Below are 13,403 nucleotides of genomic sequence, written 5' to 3'. Positions count from 1 at the left end.
CTGGTTCTCTGCACTCAAGCTGTGGGCCAGGCCATCACTGGCAATCAGCTCAAGGCTCAGCTGGGGAAGGGTCTGCCTCCAAGCTGACACAGGTCAAGCCGGCAAGACTCAGGTCCCCATGGGCTGTTGGCCTGAGGCTGTCCCCTGGTTCTCTGTCACTAGGCCTGTCCACAGGGAAGGTCACAACACGGCAGCTGGCTTCATCAATATGAGCAAGCAAGGAGAACCACAGAGGGGGCCCGAGGGACATTCTAGGGAATGAACATGACCAAACTCTGTGACAGATCAGATTCAGAGATATAAGGGCTGGGGGTGAAGATCCAAAGAAGATGCTGAAAGAGTTTGCAGCCTGAAAGAACCGTGGGTGGTGAGAAAGATGAGGAGCTTTAGACTTCTGGGCTTTGTGGTGGGCTTGGTTTGAGAAACTGTCCCGTGGTGAGTTACCTTACAGGAATGTGCTCAGAACCACAGCCTGGCATTTTTGAGCATTAAACTCAGGAAATGCTCTGGAGGACGGGAGCAACAAATGCTGACCCACAAAGTTCTAAGGAAGTCGGGCCCAGCTGTGGTTTCAAAAGGCACAAGGTAGCAAGGAGGAGAGTGACCAGGCTTCCAGAACCCACATAGTCAGAGTTCACAGGCCTGACCAGATCTCAGACCTTTTAGCTCATCACTCTTACCAAAGATAGAGAACTAACACCTGAGGATGTGATGGTGACTCGTCCAAGGTCATGTGACAAGCTCAGGACACTTACTGTTTATCTTGTGGTCATTACCCTTCTTTTAGGAATGGTACCCATTTCTTTGGGAGGCTCACCCCTCACCTCCACTCAGCCCACGAGCTTAGGACTCTCTCCCACAGCTCTCATGCCATGGTGGGCCTGTGGCCTGGTCTGGCCCTCAGAACAGCGTGCTGCATTCCCCTGGCCACAGAGACTGGCTTAGAGGCAAGTATGTGGCCAGCCAGAGAGACACCAAGAAACTTTTTTAGGGCTACAGAGGTGGGCACTTTCTCCCACTGGACTTGAGCCTGGGCAGATGTGAGGCTGAAGTGAGTGCCACCATCTGGCCCTGAGGAGGGAAGAGCCTGTCTGGGGATGGAGGGAAGATAGGAATCAGGCTCAGCGGTAGAGACACTGTGCTGTGTCACCAGTGTCAAGTCCAAGTTTAAATCAGTCCCCTTCCTGACTGTTCAGTCATTCATTCCAATGAATTCCTCCTCCGACCCAGCCACCATTTTTTGGCCTAATCTCACCTGAGTGGGGAGTTTTGTTGCCCACAGTCATGAATCCTAACTAATATACAAGAAGAGAGAGTTTAATGGAGAGGAGAATGTTGGATTCAGAACCCTGAGGTGGGAGAAAAAGTAGGCCTTTGCTTCTAGGCAATCAATGAAGACTTTTAGGATCAGGTATATTCCCTAGAGTAACCTGTGCACACATGCCCAGGACACATATATGAGACTGTGGCAGCACTATTTATATCACCAAAAAGCTAAATCCAAATGGCCATCAATAGGGGAATGGATAAATAAGTCAAACAGTAGAATAATATACAGCAAGGAAAAGTAATGAACTGTGGCTTTGCACATTGACATGGATGAATCTCAAAAATGCGACGTAGAGTGAAAAAAGAAAGTACGATTGCATTTGGATTAGTACCCAAATATCGAAAACTTGGCAGTATATTACTTAGGGGATATATACATCCGTAGTAAACATACAACAAGAGTTGGGAAAATGACAAACACAAATTCGGATTAGTTGTTATGCTTACACGGAAGTTATGATTACACAGAGACACACAGGAGCTTTAAAAATGTTGGCAGTATACTGTGTCACCAGCTAGAGTGGTAGGGGTGGTGAATACTTGGGCATATGTGTTTTATGACTTTTGACATCAAATATGTGAGTGTGCATGATATATATTCTTTTGTATTATGAAACATTTCATAATAAAAATAAATAGTAGAGCCAGGGTCAATATCCGGGATGCCATCACAGCAGCCAACAGGAAGGTGTTTCCACACCTGATCTGGAAGCTCATGAGCTTAATATTTCTAAATGTTTGCATTTTCTTATTTAATTCTCACACTATCCCCATGAGGTAGGTACTGTTCTGAGAAGTAAGTTGTGGGGTGAGAGGTAGGTACTGTGTAGGTTGGGGGGTAGAGAGTCCATGAAATAACTTGACCAAGGCTACAGAGCCAGCAAGAGAGGTAGAGCCAGGATTGGAACCCAGGACTCCTGCAGAAACCACATGCTGGGCCACCCCGTGTACTGCCAAAGCCCATCCTTGGAGGCTGAACAAGCCCCCCATAATTCTCATTCCCAGTGCTGAGCTCTAGTAGCTACTGGATTGGCAGACATGTCACAAACCAGGAGGCCTAAAGAATGTCCCATCTCCCCACAGGCTCTAGAACAGCTGAATCTGTGTTGCAATTTGGGTCCAAACTGCCCAGGACTGGAAGGGAAAGTCACCCTGCTTGAGACTGAGGGAGTTCCTGGGACCTGGGAACTTCAGTGCAAAAATGTGGAAAATCCGAGCATACCAGGAAAGGTTTGTCATCCTAACACCTGGTCATGAGCAGTAAGCAGGACAGAGGACAGGCTGAAGTGACATTGCGCTGATGCAGGGAGCTGGAGAAAACACCACGTGACTCTTGACCTTTAGGTGTGTTAACCCATCCACTAGTACAACATGACCCAATAAGTGTCTTAAGGCTCTACTGATAGAAAAATGTGTCCCCCTTGTGTAAATGGACAAGAGAAAGCGGGAGTGCTTATCCCTCCCTCATCAGCAGAGAGAGATGTGGGAAGAAGAGCTAGAAGCATTTGCCTCCCACCCGAGAGCCACAGAAGGAAGCACAGGCTCTTCTCCAGCTCCAGCCCTCCTTAGGGAAGGGTCCGGTCTAGAGGGAATGACCCTTGAGTGAGCCATGAACAGTGAGGCGCCTCCCATTGTAGAAGGCGTTAGAGACCAGGATTGTGGGAAAGCTCTGGAGTCCTGAGAGGATTATTGAATTTCTGTTAGTCTGTTTTCTCAACTCTAAAAGGAGACAATAACCACGTCATAGCCTTGCTGTAAGGATTACACAGAACACTGTATGTGATGAAGTTGCTCTAATATCTTGACACACAGGTACTCAGTAAATGAGAGTTGTTATTTTTAATGTTTTATCATTATTTTCGACATGGATCTGTATCCTGATTGTGAGATTAAGACGGAGCAGTTTTATTTGTATAAATGTCTCTGGTTCAAGTCAAAATTACATCCTGGGTTGTGACACTTGATACAATGCTTGGTTTGAAAAGCAGACAATTAACTTCTAAGAGGCATGGTTACAGTTCAGGCAGCCACCACCAGGGGACTTCGTTGCCCGATGACAAAATAAATAAATAAATAAATAAATAAATAAATAAATAAAACTAAACATGAGAAGGCATGAAGTCGTAAACTGGAAAGTACACAGAGCATACTCATCACTCTGTAAACCTTTGCACAAAATATGCTTTAAAACCTTATCTTTCTAGTTACTTTTCCACGATTAACTGCCCTAACTCACGCCCCTTTATCTTGCCACATTTTCACAATTTACTACCCTTTGTCCAACTTAGTCTGTAAGTGTTTGGCTCTATTTCTTTAGATCTTCCTTTTTCTTCTTCCCTTGTACGTGTTTTTTTGTTTTTTGTGTTTTAACCTATTTCAATTTGTGTTTTTCTCTTGTTAATTTGTCTTTTTCTTTTTTTTTTTATTCAAGTGAGTATAGTCTTGGCTTCAGGAGTAGAACCCAGTGATTCACTCATCTCTTACATATGACACCCAGTACTCATCCCGAAAAATGCCCTCCTGAATGGCCATCACCCACACCACCCACCTCCCCTCTAGTAGCCTTGAATTTGTTCTGGAGCTCCAGCCAAGAACTCAAGACAAGTAGAGGAAAACCTCGTCCTGCCCGCCACTATAATAGGCAAATGTTCATGGTCCACTGAAAAGACTTGATTCTAATGAAAGTAAATAGAAAACCAGCTCAATATTATTCTATTGAAAAATCGATCAAGAAATTAAACTGGTTTGATTGAATCTGCTCAGAAAAGTACTTTTTTCCCTTTCTTATTTAAAATGTTAAATTTACATAAATTTATGTATTGTTATATAAATTTAAAAATACATTCCCATTATAAGCAACTGGAACAGGACAGGGATATAAGCCTCCCCTCCCCTTCTCTGATTTCCATTTCCCACTCCTATTATCAATTTTAGGCTTTTTTTCATAAAACATTTTCTTTTCTTTTTTTAAAAGTGTTTATTTATATATTTGGGGGGGGGGTAGTGCATGAGCAAGCATGAGCCAGGGAGGGGCAGAGAGAGGGGAAGAGAAAATCCCAAGCAGGCTCTGTGCTGTCTGCACATAGCCCCACACTGGGGCTAGATCCCACATACTGTGAGATCATGACCTGAGCCGAAATCAAGAATCGGAGGCGCAACAGACTGAGCGACCCAGGTGCCCCTCATAAAGCATTTTCTAGAAAAAAATTCATCAACACTAGTATACTTCTCATTAAGATGCTTATATTTAACAGAACGAAGTCAAAACTTCCTCCACATTGTAAAGCAGGTGCATGTTAAGGCCACACAGCGGGGCCACATGTGTTGTCCCTAGTAACTGCCTCAGTTTATTCTGTCACCGCTCGCCCTTAAGTGCTGTTACATCTTCGAATCATCTTCCACTTTCCCGCTGTGTCCTTTCTCATCAGCATTTATCAAGTCCCTGTCCTGGGCGGCACACTTTGCCTGAACACACTCCCTTCCTTACATGAGGGAGAAGGCCACACAGGCAGAAATGAGCACAGCAAGACCAGCTGTAATGGGTGCGGACGGGGAGCCGTTATAAATATTCAACTGTGTATATATTTAAGTTTAGAACACATTTTCTGTTAGGAACAATGCTGATCTAAGCCATTCTGGGCCAGCATCACCAGGAACCCTGGGCCACGCTGCAGCTCAGGGGAATGGGACCTTCTGCAGGACTGGTGGGGGGCGGGGGGGGGGGGCCCAGGGGCCCTCAGGGGTTTCTGGACACAAGCTGCCAGGGCAAGAACATGTGTTTTGGCAGAGGTTGAAGTTCGTTTGCTTGCCTTTTATTTGTAACATGTAGGAGGTGGATTTTGCAGGGGACTAAACAAGGGAAGCCTGGAGACATTCTTTATAAAGATTTCTTTTTATTTATTTACTTATTTTTGTATAGAGAGAGAAAGTGCAAGTTGAGGAGGGATAGAGAGAGAATCCCAAGCAGGCTCGGCGCTGTCAGCAAAGAGCCTGATGGGGGGCTCGAACTCACAAACGGTGAGATCGTGACCTGAGCTGATGTCGGACGCTCACCCGACTGAGGCACCCAGGTAGGTGCCTGTTACAAACACTTCTAAAAGAAAAACACATTCAGATACTCCCTGACACAGATCTGGGAAAGGTGTGAGGGCTCCTCTGGTCTTCTCACCAGGGTGGGGAGGGGGAGCCCCACCAGCACTAATGCCCCAGAGGGTCTGCAGGGAGGGGCTCCAGGACTCAAGTATAAGCCACCATAGTGGCTGGCAGTTTCAACTACTGTGACACTAGGGACACTGCCCAGTCACCTTCTGACTCGTTTCTTTTTTTTTTTTTTTTTTTGCCAGTTTTATTGAGATACGATTGACAAATAAAAATTATATATACTTAGGTTGTTCAAGGTTATTTTTTTTAACGTTTATTTTTGAGACAGGGAGAGAGAGAGCACGAACAGGGGAGGGTCAGAGGAAGAGGGAGACATAGAATCTGAAACAGGCTCCAGGCTCTGAGCTGTCAGCACAGAGCCCCACGCGGGGCTCGAACCCACAGACCACGAGATCATGACCTGAGCTGAAGTCAGATGCTTAACCCACTGAGCCACCCAGGCGCCCCTCAAGGTTATTATTAAAAGGTGTACAATGTGCTGCTGAGGATCTGGTGTTGCCTTCCCTGATTAACTTCCATCCTCCCTGGTGGACAGGGGAGGAAGGACACCTTTGTAAATGTATGTCCTGCTTTTAGGCAAATAAGGGGAGGGCAGAGAGCTTTTCCTGTATCTGCTTCTCCTCACTTGCCTTTCAGCTTGAAATAATCCTCATGCCATGTGGCAGATTTGGGGTGGGGAGAGGTGGGTGCAAATTGTGCTACCCTTCAGCACAGACAGAAAAGTGACACTTTACACAGGACTCTAGTCAGTTGGACTGTGGTCTGGCTGCTGCTGGGTTTCTTTCCTTTTTTTTTTTTTTTCTTTTCTTTAATGTTTATTTTTGAGAGAAAGAGAGAGAGTGTGAGCGGGGGAGGGGCAGAGAGAGAGGAGACACAGCCCGAAGCAGGCTCCAAGCTCTGAGCTGTCAGCACAGAGCCTGATGCAGGGCTCAAACTCATGACCTGAGCCGAAGTCAGACACTTAACCAAATGAGCCCCTGAATGTACGTTTTAAAGCACTTGTAAACAGAACATACCAAGGGTTTGGGTTTTGTTTTTAGTTTAGTATTTTTATTTTCACCACGGAGCTATGATGCATTCTCTTTCAGCTGCCAGACACAGCATCTGTATTAAATCAAAGAAAGAGCTCAAACGAGAGACAGATTAAATTATTAAATTCTCTTCTGGGCTGTACCCCCCTCCGTCAGCCCTGAACACCAGGCCAGGTATCTATTTTCAGCTCAATAAAGAGATGCAGGGGTGTCAGCCAAGAGCCAGAGAGTGACTTCGCCTCCATCAGGGGCCAGACAGCCTCAGCCACTTCGCCTCCAGCCCTGCCTCCTCCTGCCCTCCCCACTGACATATTGAGTTTCACAACGTTAAAAATAGCTGCTGAGCTGTGAGAAGCTATCTCTGAGCCTGGATCCGAGCTCAGAAAGGCAGGCCTCCCTTAACCAAGAGCCACCCTAGGTGAGCGTAATTCTAGCTCCCTCCAGGCTTTTCACACAGCACAAGAACAGTCTCTTCGCCAAAATAGGTCCGGAGTGGTTGAAATATTCACAGAAATGTGGGATTCTTTTAGCTAAGCCCTGACTTCTTTCACCTCCTTAATAATTCATCAGGCTTATTTATCTTCGGGAGGAATCCAATGGCATTGCTTCCACGTTCTTGCAAAACTCCCTTCAAATTTCCTGAGGATGTTCAGACACCTCGCCGTGAAGGACTAGCCCCACCTCCACACAGCCTGTGCTGAGCCCCAGTGAAGGGGACGCTGCCTTAATGACTCTCCAGAGCTCGGAAGGCTGTCCTGGCCCGGGAACTGATGTGTTTGCCCCACAGGAGCTACAGGGGGCTGAAGAGAGCAGGTCGGAAAGAAATGTCAGTGAGTTTGAGCACACACAGGACCTGGAAACTCCCAGTCTCCCACCTCTGCTTCCCACGGCCCTTGGGGGCTCTCAGGTATGTCTGCGTTCCTGGCTAGAAGGTTCCTAGCTCCTTAAATTTTACCCCGACTTTGCTGGCTCCGAATAAGATCACCTGCATCACCATAGAGTTAAGAAGCTGTATTTTTGTTGATTTCCTTCTTTCCCAGAGGAATCCCTTCACCCCCACCCCCCCTCACCTGTCCTCACCTGCCTCCTTGACCCCAGAGCTGTTAACTAAAACAACTACACCTGTGTACGGAGTGCATTCCATTCCAAGTGCCTGACGCTCTGCTGGGGAGGGATTAGCATTTCTGTTTGTTGATGCGACCGAGGCTCAGCGGGATTGAGGTCACACACCTCGTCAGTCCAAGGGAGACCTGAGCTGGAAGATATTTCTATTAATACGATCCCGAGGAGAGTGGACAAGGACCTAGCAGGGTCTCTGACACAGAGTAGGTGCTCAAACCGCACAATTAGCACCGTGGCAGAGCAGGGTCATAAATGTTGGGGAGAATGTGTAGATTTGGCCTTCCTGAGGAGCCCCACCTATCGGCTAGTGAAGAGAAAACCTTGAATAAGTAAGTCCCGTTGGTATTTAATTTAGTGGGCTACAAAAATTGAACAGTGTCTGTAGGTAATTCTCAGTGGATCCAGATCTGCCCACCAGCTTCTACTCTGGGTGAGTGTGTGAGCTTCCTACAGAGGCTCAGTGACTGGAGAGGAGTCAAGGTTCCTGTATCCTTCTGGCAGCTACATTCTCGGCAATGGTGCCAGGCTGACTTCTGCAGCCATAAGCCTCTTCCTCCTGTGGGCCTGCACCTCGCTCATAAGGAGCACTGGTCTCTTTGCCTCCTATAGGCCTTTCTGTCTCTACCTCACCCTCTTTCTGGCCCCAGCTTGGTGGGCCTTGACTCTGGGTTCACTTGCCTGGCCCCGATAGGCCCCACATCATAGCTGTGGTTGTCAACCAGCTTCCACCACACAAGGCGACTGAGGGCTGCTGGGGGGATGACCAATCCTCCCAGTCCTCCCAAGCATACCACTCTACCTCTTGACCAGGCTGACTGCCCCATACAATCACCAGGACACCTGCCAGTGACTCCTCTCAGAGTCACAAGTGAAGAGTGGTCAAGGCTCCCACCCTAGTGCTTCCCTCAACCTCCCTGCCCCACACTCTTCCCACCATTCCTGTAACCCTTCAGTCCTTGGGGAGCACCCATCAGTTTTCAAATAGCTCCTCATCTGCCCCCTGTTCTAGTCCTTGAAGTGTTTCCCTCTAGGACCACCATATGGATTAGACCTTTGTCTTTCTAGATTCCCATTAGAGGCCAGCATTACTAGGTAGCACATTGTCATCCAGCAATACTTCAGCAAAAATCAATTTATCAGACTAGCTTTGAATCAGTTTTCAGAGTCACCACTTCCTGCACTGGATTCTTAGGTAACTCTTCCTGTGGCTTGTTACGCCTCTCTCATCTCGAGAAGACCAGGAACCACATCTGGAGCACTTATTCATTGGTTGAATCAGTATTTATTGAGCTCCTACTGTGTTCCCAGTGTTGTTCTAAGAGTGGGAGACAGAGCACTGAGCAGGTCAGACAAGATCCAACGCTCCTGAAACTTACATTCTAATGGGGGAGATAGACAATAAGTAAATAGATGACTATTTCCATGTCACAGATAGCAGAACAAAATATGTGATAATGAGGGACTGGCAGCAAGGAGAGGACCTCAGTAGGATGGTAACATTTGAACTGAGACCCGAACAGTGAGAAGAATGGTGGGAAAATGTTCCAGAGAGAGCAAATTCTAAGGGCAAAGGCCCTGTTGAGATGGGCACAAGGTTGATCTGTTCTGGAAACAGAGAGAAAACCAGTGTGTCTGGGGCAGCAGAGAGCAGGGAAAGAGAGGGAGAAGTTGGTGGTAGAAGATGAGGTCAGAGTCTTAGGCTGGCCCAGATGCTACGGAGGTGGCTCTCATGTCATTCTGAAGCAGTGGGAAGCCACTGAAAGGTTTTAATCTGAAGTTCGACTTTGTTTGATTTGTGTTTTACACGGATCACTTTGGCTGGTCTGTGGAGAATGGACTGCCTGGCAGACAAGAGGGGACCCAGGGAGACAAGTGAGGAGGTTTTAGCTGCAGTCCAGGAGAAAATGGTGGAGGATTGATTGGTGGCGGTGGACAGCAGAAGTGGACAGATTCTGGATTTTTCAGGAGGCAGAACTTACAGGACTTATTGATAGATTGGATGCTAAATAAGACATCAGTGATGTCTCCTAGGTTTTTGCCTTAACAAGTGGGAGGTACACGTACTCACAAAAGTGCGAAACAGGTTGAGGTGGAGGGGACTGGAGGTTTCTGTCTCGGACATTTGTTTTTTTTATGTTTATTTATTTATTTTGAGACAGAGAGTGAACAGGGGAAGGGCAGAGAGAGGGAGAGAGGGAGAGAGAATCCCAAGCAGAGAGATTTCAGCACTGTCAGTACAGAGCCTGATGCGGGGCTCGATCTCATGAACTGCGAGATCATGACCCAAGCAGAGATCAAGAGTTGGACGCTTAACTGACTGATATACCCAGGAAGCCCTTGGAAGTTTTAAATTTGAGATGCCTGGGGCACCTGGGTGGCTCAGTAGGTTAAGCGACCAGCTTAAGCTCAGGTCACGATCTTGCAATTCATGAGTTCGAGGTCCGCATCGGGCTCTGTGCTGACAGCTCAGGGCCTGGAGCCTGCTTTGGGTTCTGTGTCTCCCTCTCTCTGCCCCTCCGCTGCCCCCTCCTGCTTGTGCTCTGTCTCTCAAAAAATGAATAAACATTAAAAAAATAAATACGTAAATAAATTTGAGATGCCTGTTATTTACCCAAGTAGAGATGTCAGGTGGGCAGCCTCAGGTACTCAGGAGATAGGGTAGGAAGATAATCCGTTTAATACATAAAGCAGAGTATAGATGATTTTTAAAGCCACAGAGCTGGATGAGATCTCCAAAGGATGGGATGAAGAGACGGAAGAGAAGAGGCGTGAGTTTGTGAGCTCTGCTTCCCACTTTCGGGATGCCTGGTGGAGGCAGAAGAGCTGGCAAGGGGGAGCAGACAGAACAGGCAGCCAGTGAGACTGGAAGAAGCCAAGGAGGAGGTGGTGTCCTGGGAGCCCAGACACTTTCTCTATAAATGTCCCATGCTATCATCAGGGTAGGTTATCAGTAAAAAGCAAAATTTTGTGCCATGTATTCATGTCTTGTCTGGCATAGACCTGGAGCATTGAGAAATGGGCCGCTGCCTGGCCAGCTGGCTGGCTGCTGGCCTAGGAGCCCACACAGCTCTCGTTATCTCTGACATCAAGGCTGATACCTCCTGGCTCCAGAGGCCTGGCGAAATCGGGCCCCACCCCTGCTGCTTCCCTGCTCCTGTCACATGCCCTGTGGCCCCGTGCCCACCCTTCTCTCCTGGCAGGGCTCACTGACTCGGTGCCGCCCGGTGCCGCCTACCTGGCATGAGGCAAGCTCATTCCCAGCTCTTCTCCTGGATTCTGCAGCTTCCCCTCCTGGAATGTTCTCCCTTCCATCCTCCTGCTGCCTTTCCTTTCAGGCCCAGCTCAGGGCTCAGTTCCCCAGTCTCTCCCCACCTGCCCTCTACTCTGCTACTTGGTGGATCGCCCTTCAGGACCACCTCTATGGTTACACCTTTCCTGGCCGGGTGACTGAAGCCCACTGGACGCCCCTGCTCCGCCCTTCATATCTAATCCATCTTCCTACCGTGAAGGGTCTGCCTCGAAATCCCTCTAGCATCTCACCACTTCTGTCCATCTCTGCCCCTCACCCTGGCCCAAGGCACCATTTCCCATCTGAACCACCGCAGCTCACCTTCCCACCTCTAGTCTTGTCCCCTCCATTCCCCACACGGTAGCCAGTGATTTCCTTCACATCACTTCTCTGCTTAACATCCGTCAGTGGCATCCAATCCCTCAGGATAAAATACCAAATCCTTACCAAGTCTTTCAAGGCCTCATGTGATTCAGTCAACTGCCCACCTTCCCAGACATTTCTCACCCAATCACTCCCTACTTACGATGCTCCAGACACACATGTTCAGCTCCTAGATGCGCCAGCTTTTACCACCTCTCGGCACCTTGCACGTGCTGTGCCTGCAGCCCACACGGGACGAACTCTGATCTGCCTTTAGGTTTACCTTAAAGACTGTTTCCTCCAGTGGGGCGCCTGGGTGGCTCAGTCAGTTAAGCATCCCACTTCGGCTCAGGTCATGACCTTGCGGTTTGTGAGTTTGAGCCCCGCATCAGGCTCTGTGCTGACAGCTCAGGGCCTGGAGCCTGTTTCAGATCCTATGTCTCCCTCTCTCTCTGCCCCTCCCTAGCTTGTGCTCTCGGTCTCTCTCGGTGTCTCAAAATTGAATAAATGTGAAGAAAAAAAAAAAAGTCTGCTTCCTCCAAGAGGTCATCCCTGATTCTTCCCACAATCAAAATCAGGTACCCTCTGCTAGTGTCTTTTTTTTTTTTTTTTTAAGTTTCTTAGAGAGCAATTGGAGTGGGGGTAGAGAAAGAGGGAAAGAGAGAATCCTAAGCAGGCTCTGCATTGTCAACACAGACCCTGATGTGTGGCTCGAACTCATGAACCGTGAGATCATGACCTGAGCTGAAATCAAGAGTCGGACACAGGGGCACCTGGGTGGTCCAGTTGGTTAAGCATCCGACTTCGGCTCAGGTCGTGATCTCGCTGTTCATGAGTCCAAGCCCTGCATCGGGGTCTGTGCTGACAGCTCAGAGCCTGGAGCCTGCTTCAGATTCTGTGTCTCCCTCTCTCCCCTCTCCCACTTGCACTCTGACTCTCTCTCTCTCTCTCTCAAAAATAAACATTAAAAAAAAAAAGAGTCAGATGCCTAACCGACTAAGCTACTCAGGCACCCCACTTCTAGTGTCTTTTATAGCACCCTGTGCTGTTCCTTGATCAGACTTATCACAATTTATAACTATAAATTCCTTTCTACTTCCTTGCTCATTGCCTAGCAACTGTACATCACGGAAGAGCGGGTGCCGCATCTGTTTTGACACCCAGAACCTACAGCATGGCACCTAGCACTAATAGGTGCTTAAAGCACATTGCCATCAATGAACAAAGCTTTCTTTGACTTCTCCAGCTCCAACTGATCTGTAGGTTCTTTGCCTTCCAAGTGCACTTATAGCTGGTTCTTCCCAATTTATTTGTTTCATAGCAAAAGCAATAAAAATAGCAATAGCGATAATTTGTTGAGGTTTATGACATGCCAGACTCTGTGTGCCATGTATGCATACGTGCGTGTGCATTTCTTGACAACAATCCTGCGAAATAGGTACTATTAACGTCACTTTACAGATCATGAAAATGAGTCTCAGAGAGATAAAGTAATTGCCTAATGCTACCCAACGAGTCAGTGTCACAGCCAAGATGCAGATTCAAGCCTCTCTGACTCCAAAACTCTTCTTTCCTCTACATTTGTCTGTTGGTGTTGTCTCTAGCTGGCCTGTGAAATTTTGTTGCTGTTGTATTTTGTCAGTGGCCTCTTTGCTTTGTGGTGGTGGTTGTTGTTTGTTTGATGGCTGGTTTGGTTTGGTTCTGGTATCTTCCACTTCTACATTGCAGGTGCTATGTTAATACCTGCTACTTATGAGGGTGTGTCGGTGGGCAGGTGAGAGCTGTGCAGGACAAAAGTTCTGTATTTCTGTCAAAGTCGCCCTGCAAGGTGAGTGCCAGGGCTGGGTATAAGGACGGTGGAATGGATGGCCACCCATAGACCTTGACCTATGGGGGCCCAAAGGTCCACTTTCCCCTAATATCTCCCCCACCAGGCCAGGCTGGCCCTGCGCCTCCCTCCCCTCTCTTCCTAGTGAAATTCCCACCACTGGAGTTGCTTATATGCGTGACTGTCGGAAGGCCTCTCCCATAGGCTTGTCAAGTAGCTGTAGGGATTAACAAACTGTCCCCTGGATCTAGGGCAAGGCTGGATAGAGAGTAACAGAATC

At 47.9% G+C, this 13,403-nt stretch overlaps 1 protein-coding gene across 2 annotated transcripts in view; it reads left to right on the top strand.

The window, feature by feature from the left end:
* Positions 1 to 6,891: 6,891 nt before the first annotated feature.
* Positions 6,892 to 13,403, top strand: part of PLA2G4E (phospholipase A2 group IVE) — a 60,738-nt gene continuing 54,226 nt past the window's right edge. For both annotated transcript variants that reach the window (XM_086710441.1, XM_025919809.2), the window contains exon 1: positions 6,892 to 7,428. In XM_086710441.1, the coding sequence (XP_086566567.1) occupies positions 7,249 to 7,428 (180 nt within the window). In that variant the 5' untranslated portion in view covers positions 6,892 to 7,248. The remainder of the gene's footprint in view (positions 7,429 to 13,403) is intronic.

Source organism: Puma concolor, chromosome B3, assembly GCF_028749965.1.
Source record: "Puma concolor isolate L17-30 chromosome B3, mPumCon1.1.hap2, whole genome shotgun sequence".
Lineage (NCBI taxonomy): Eukaryota > Metazoa > Chordata > Mammalia > Carnivora > Felidae > Puma > Puma concolor.
The sequence above is the reverse complement of the archived record's forward strand: the minus strand, read 5'-3'. Positions and strand labels throughout refer to the sequence as shown.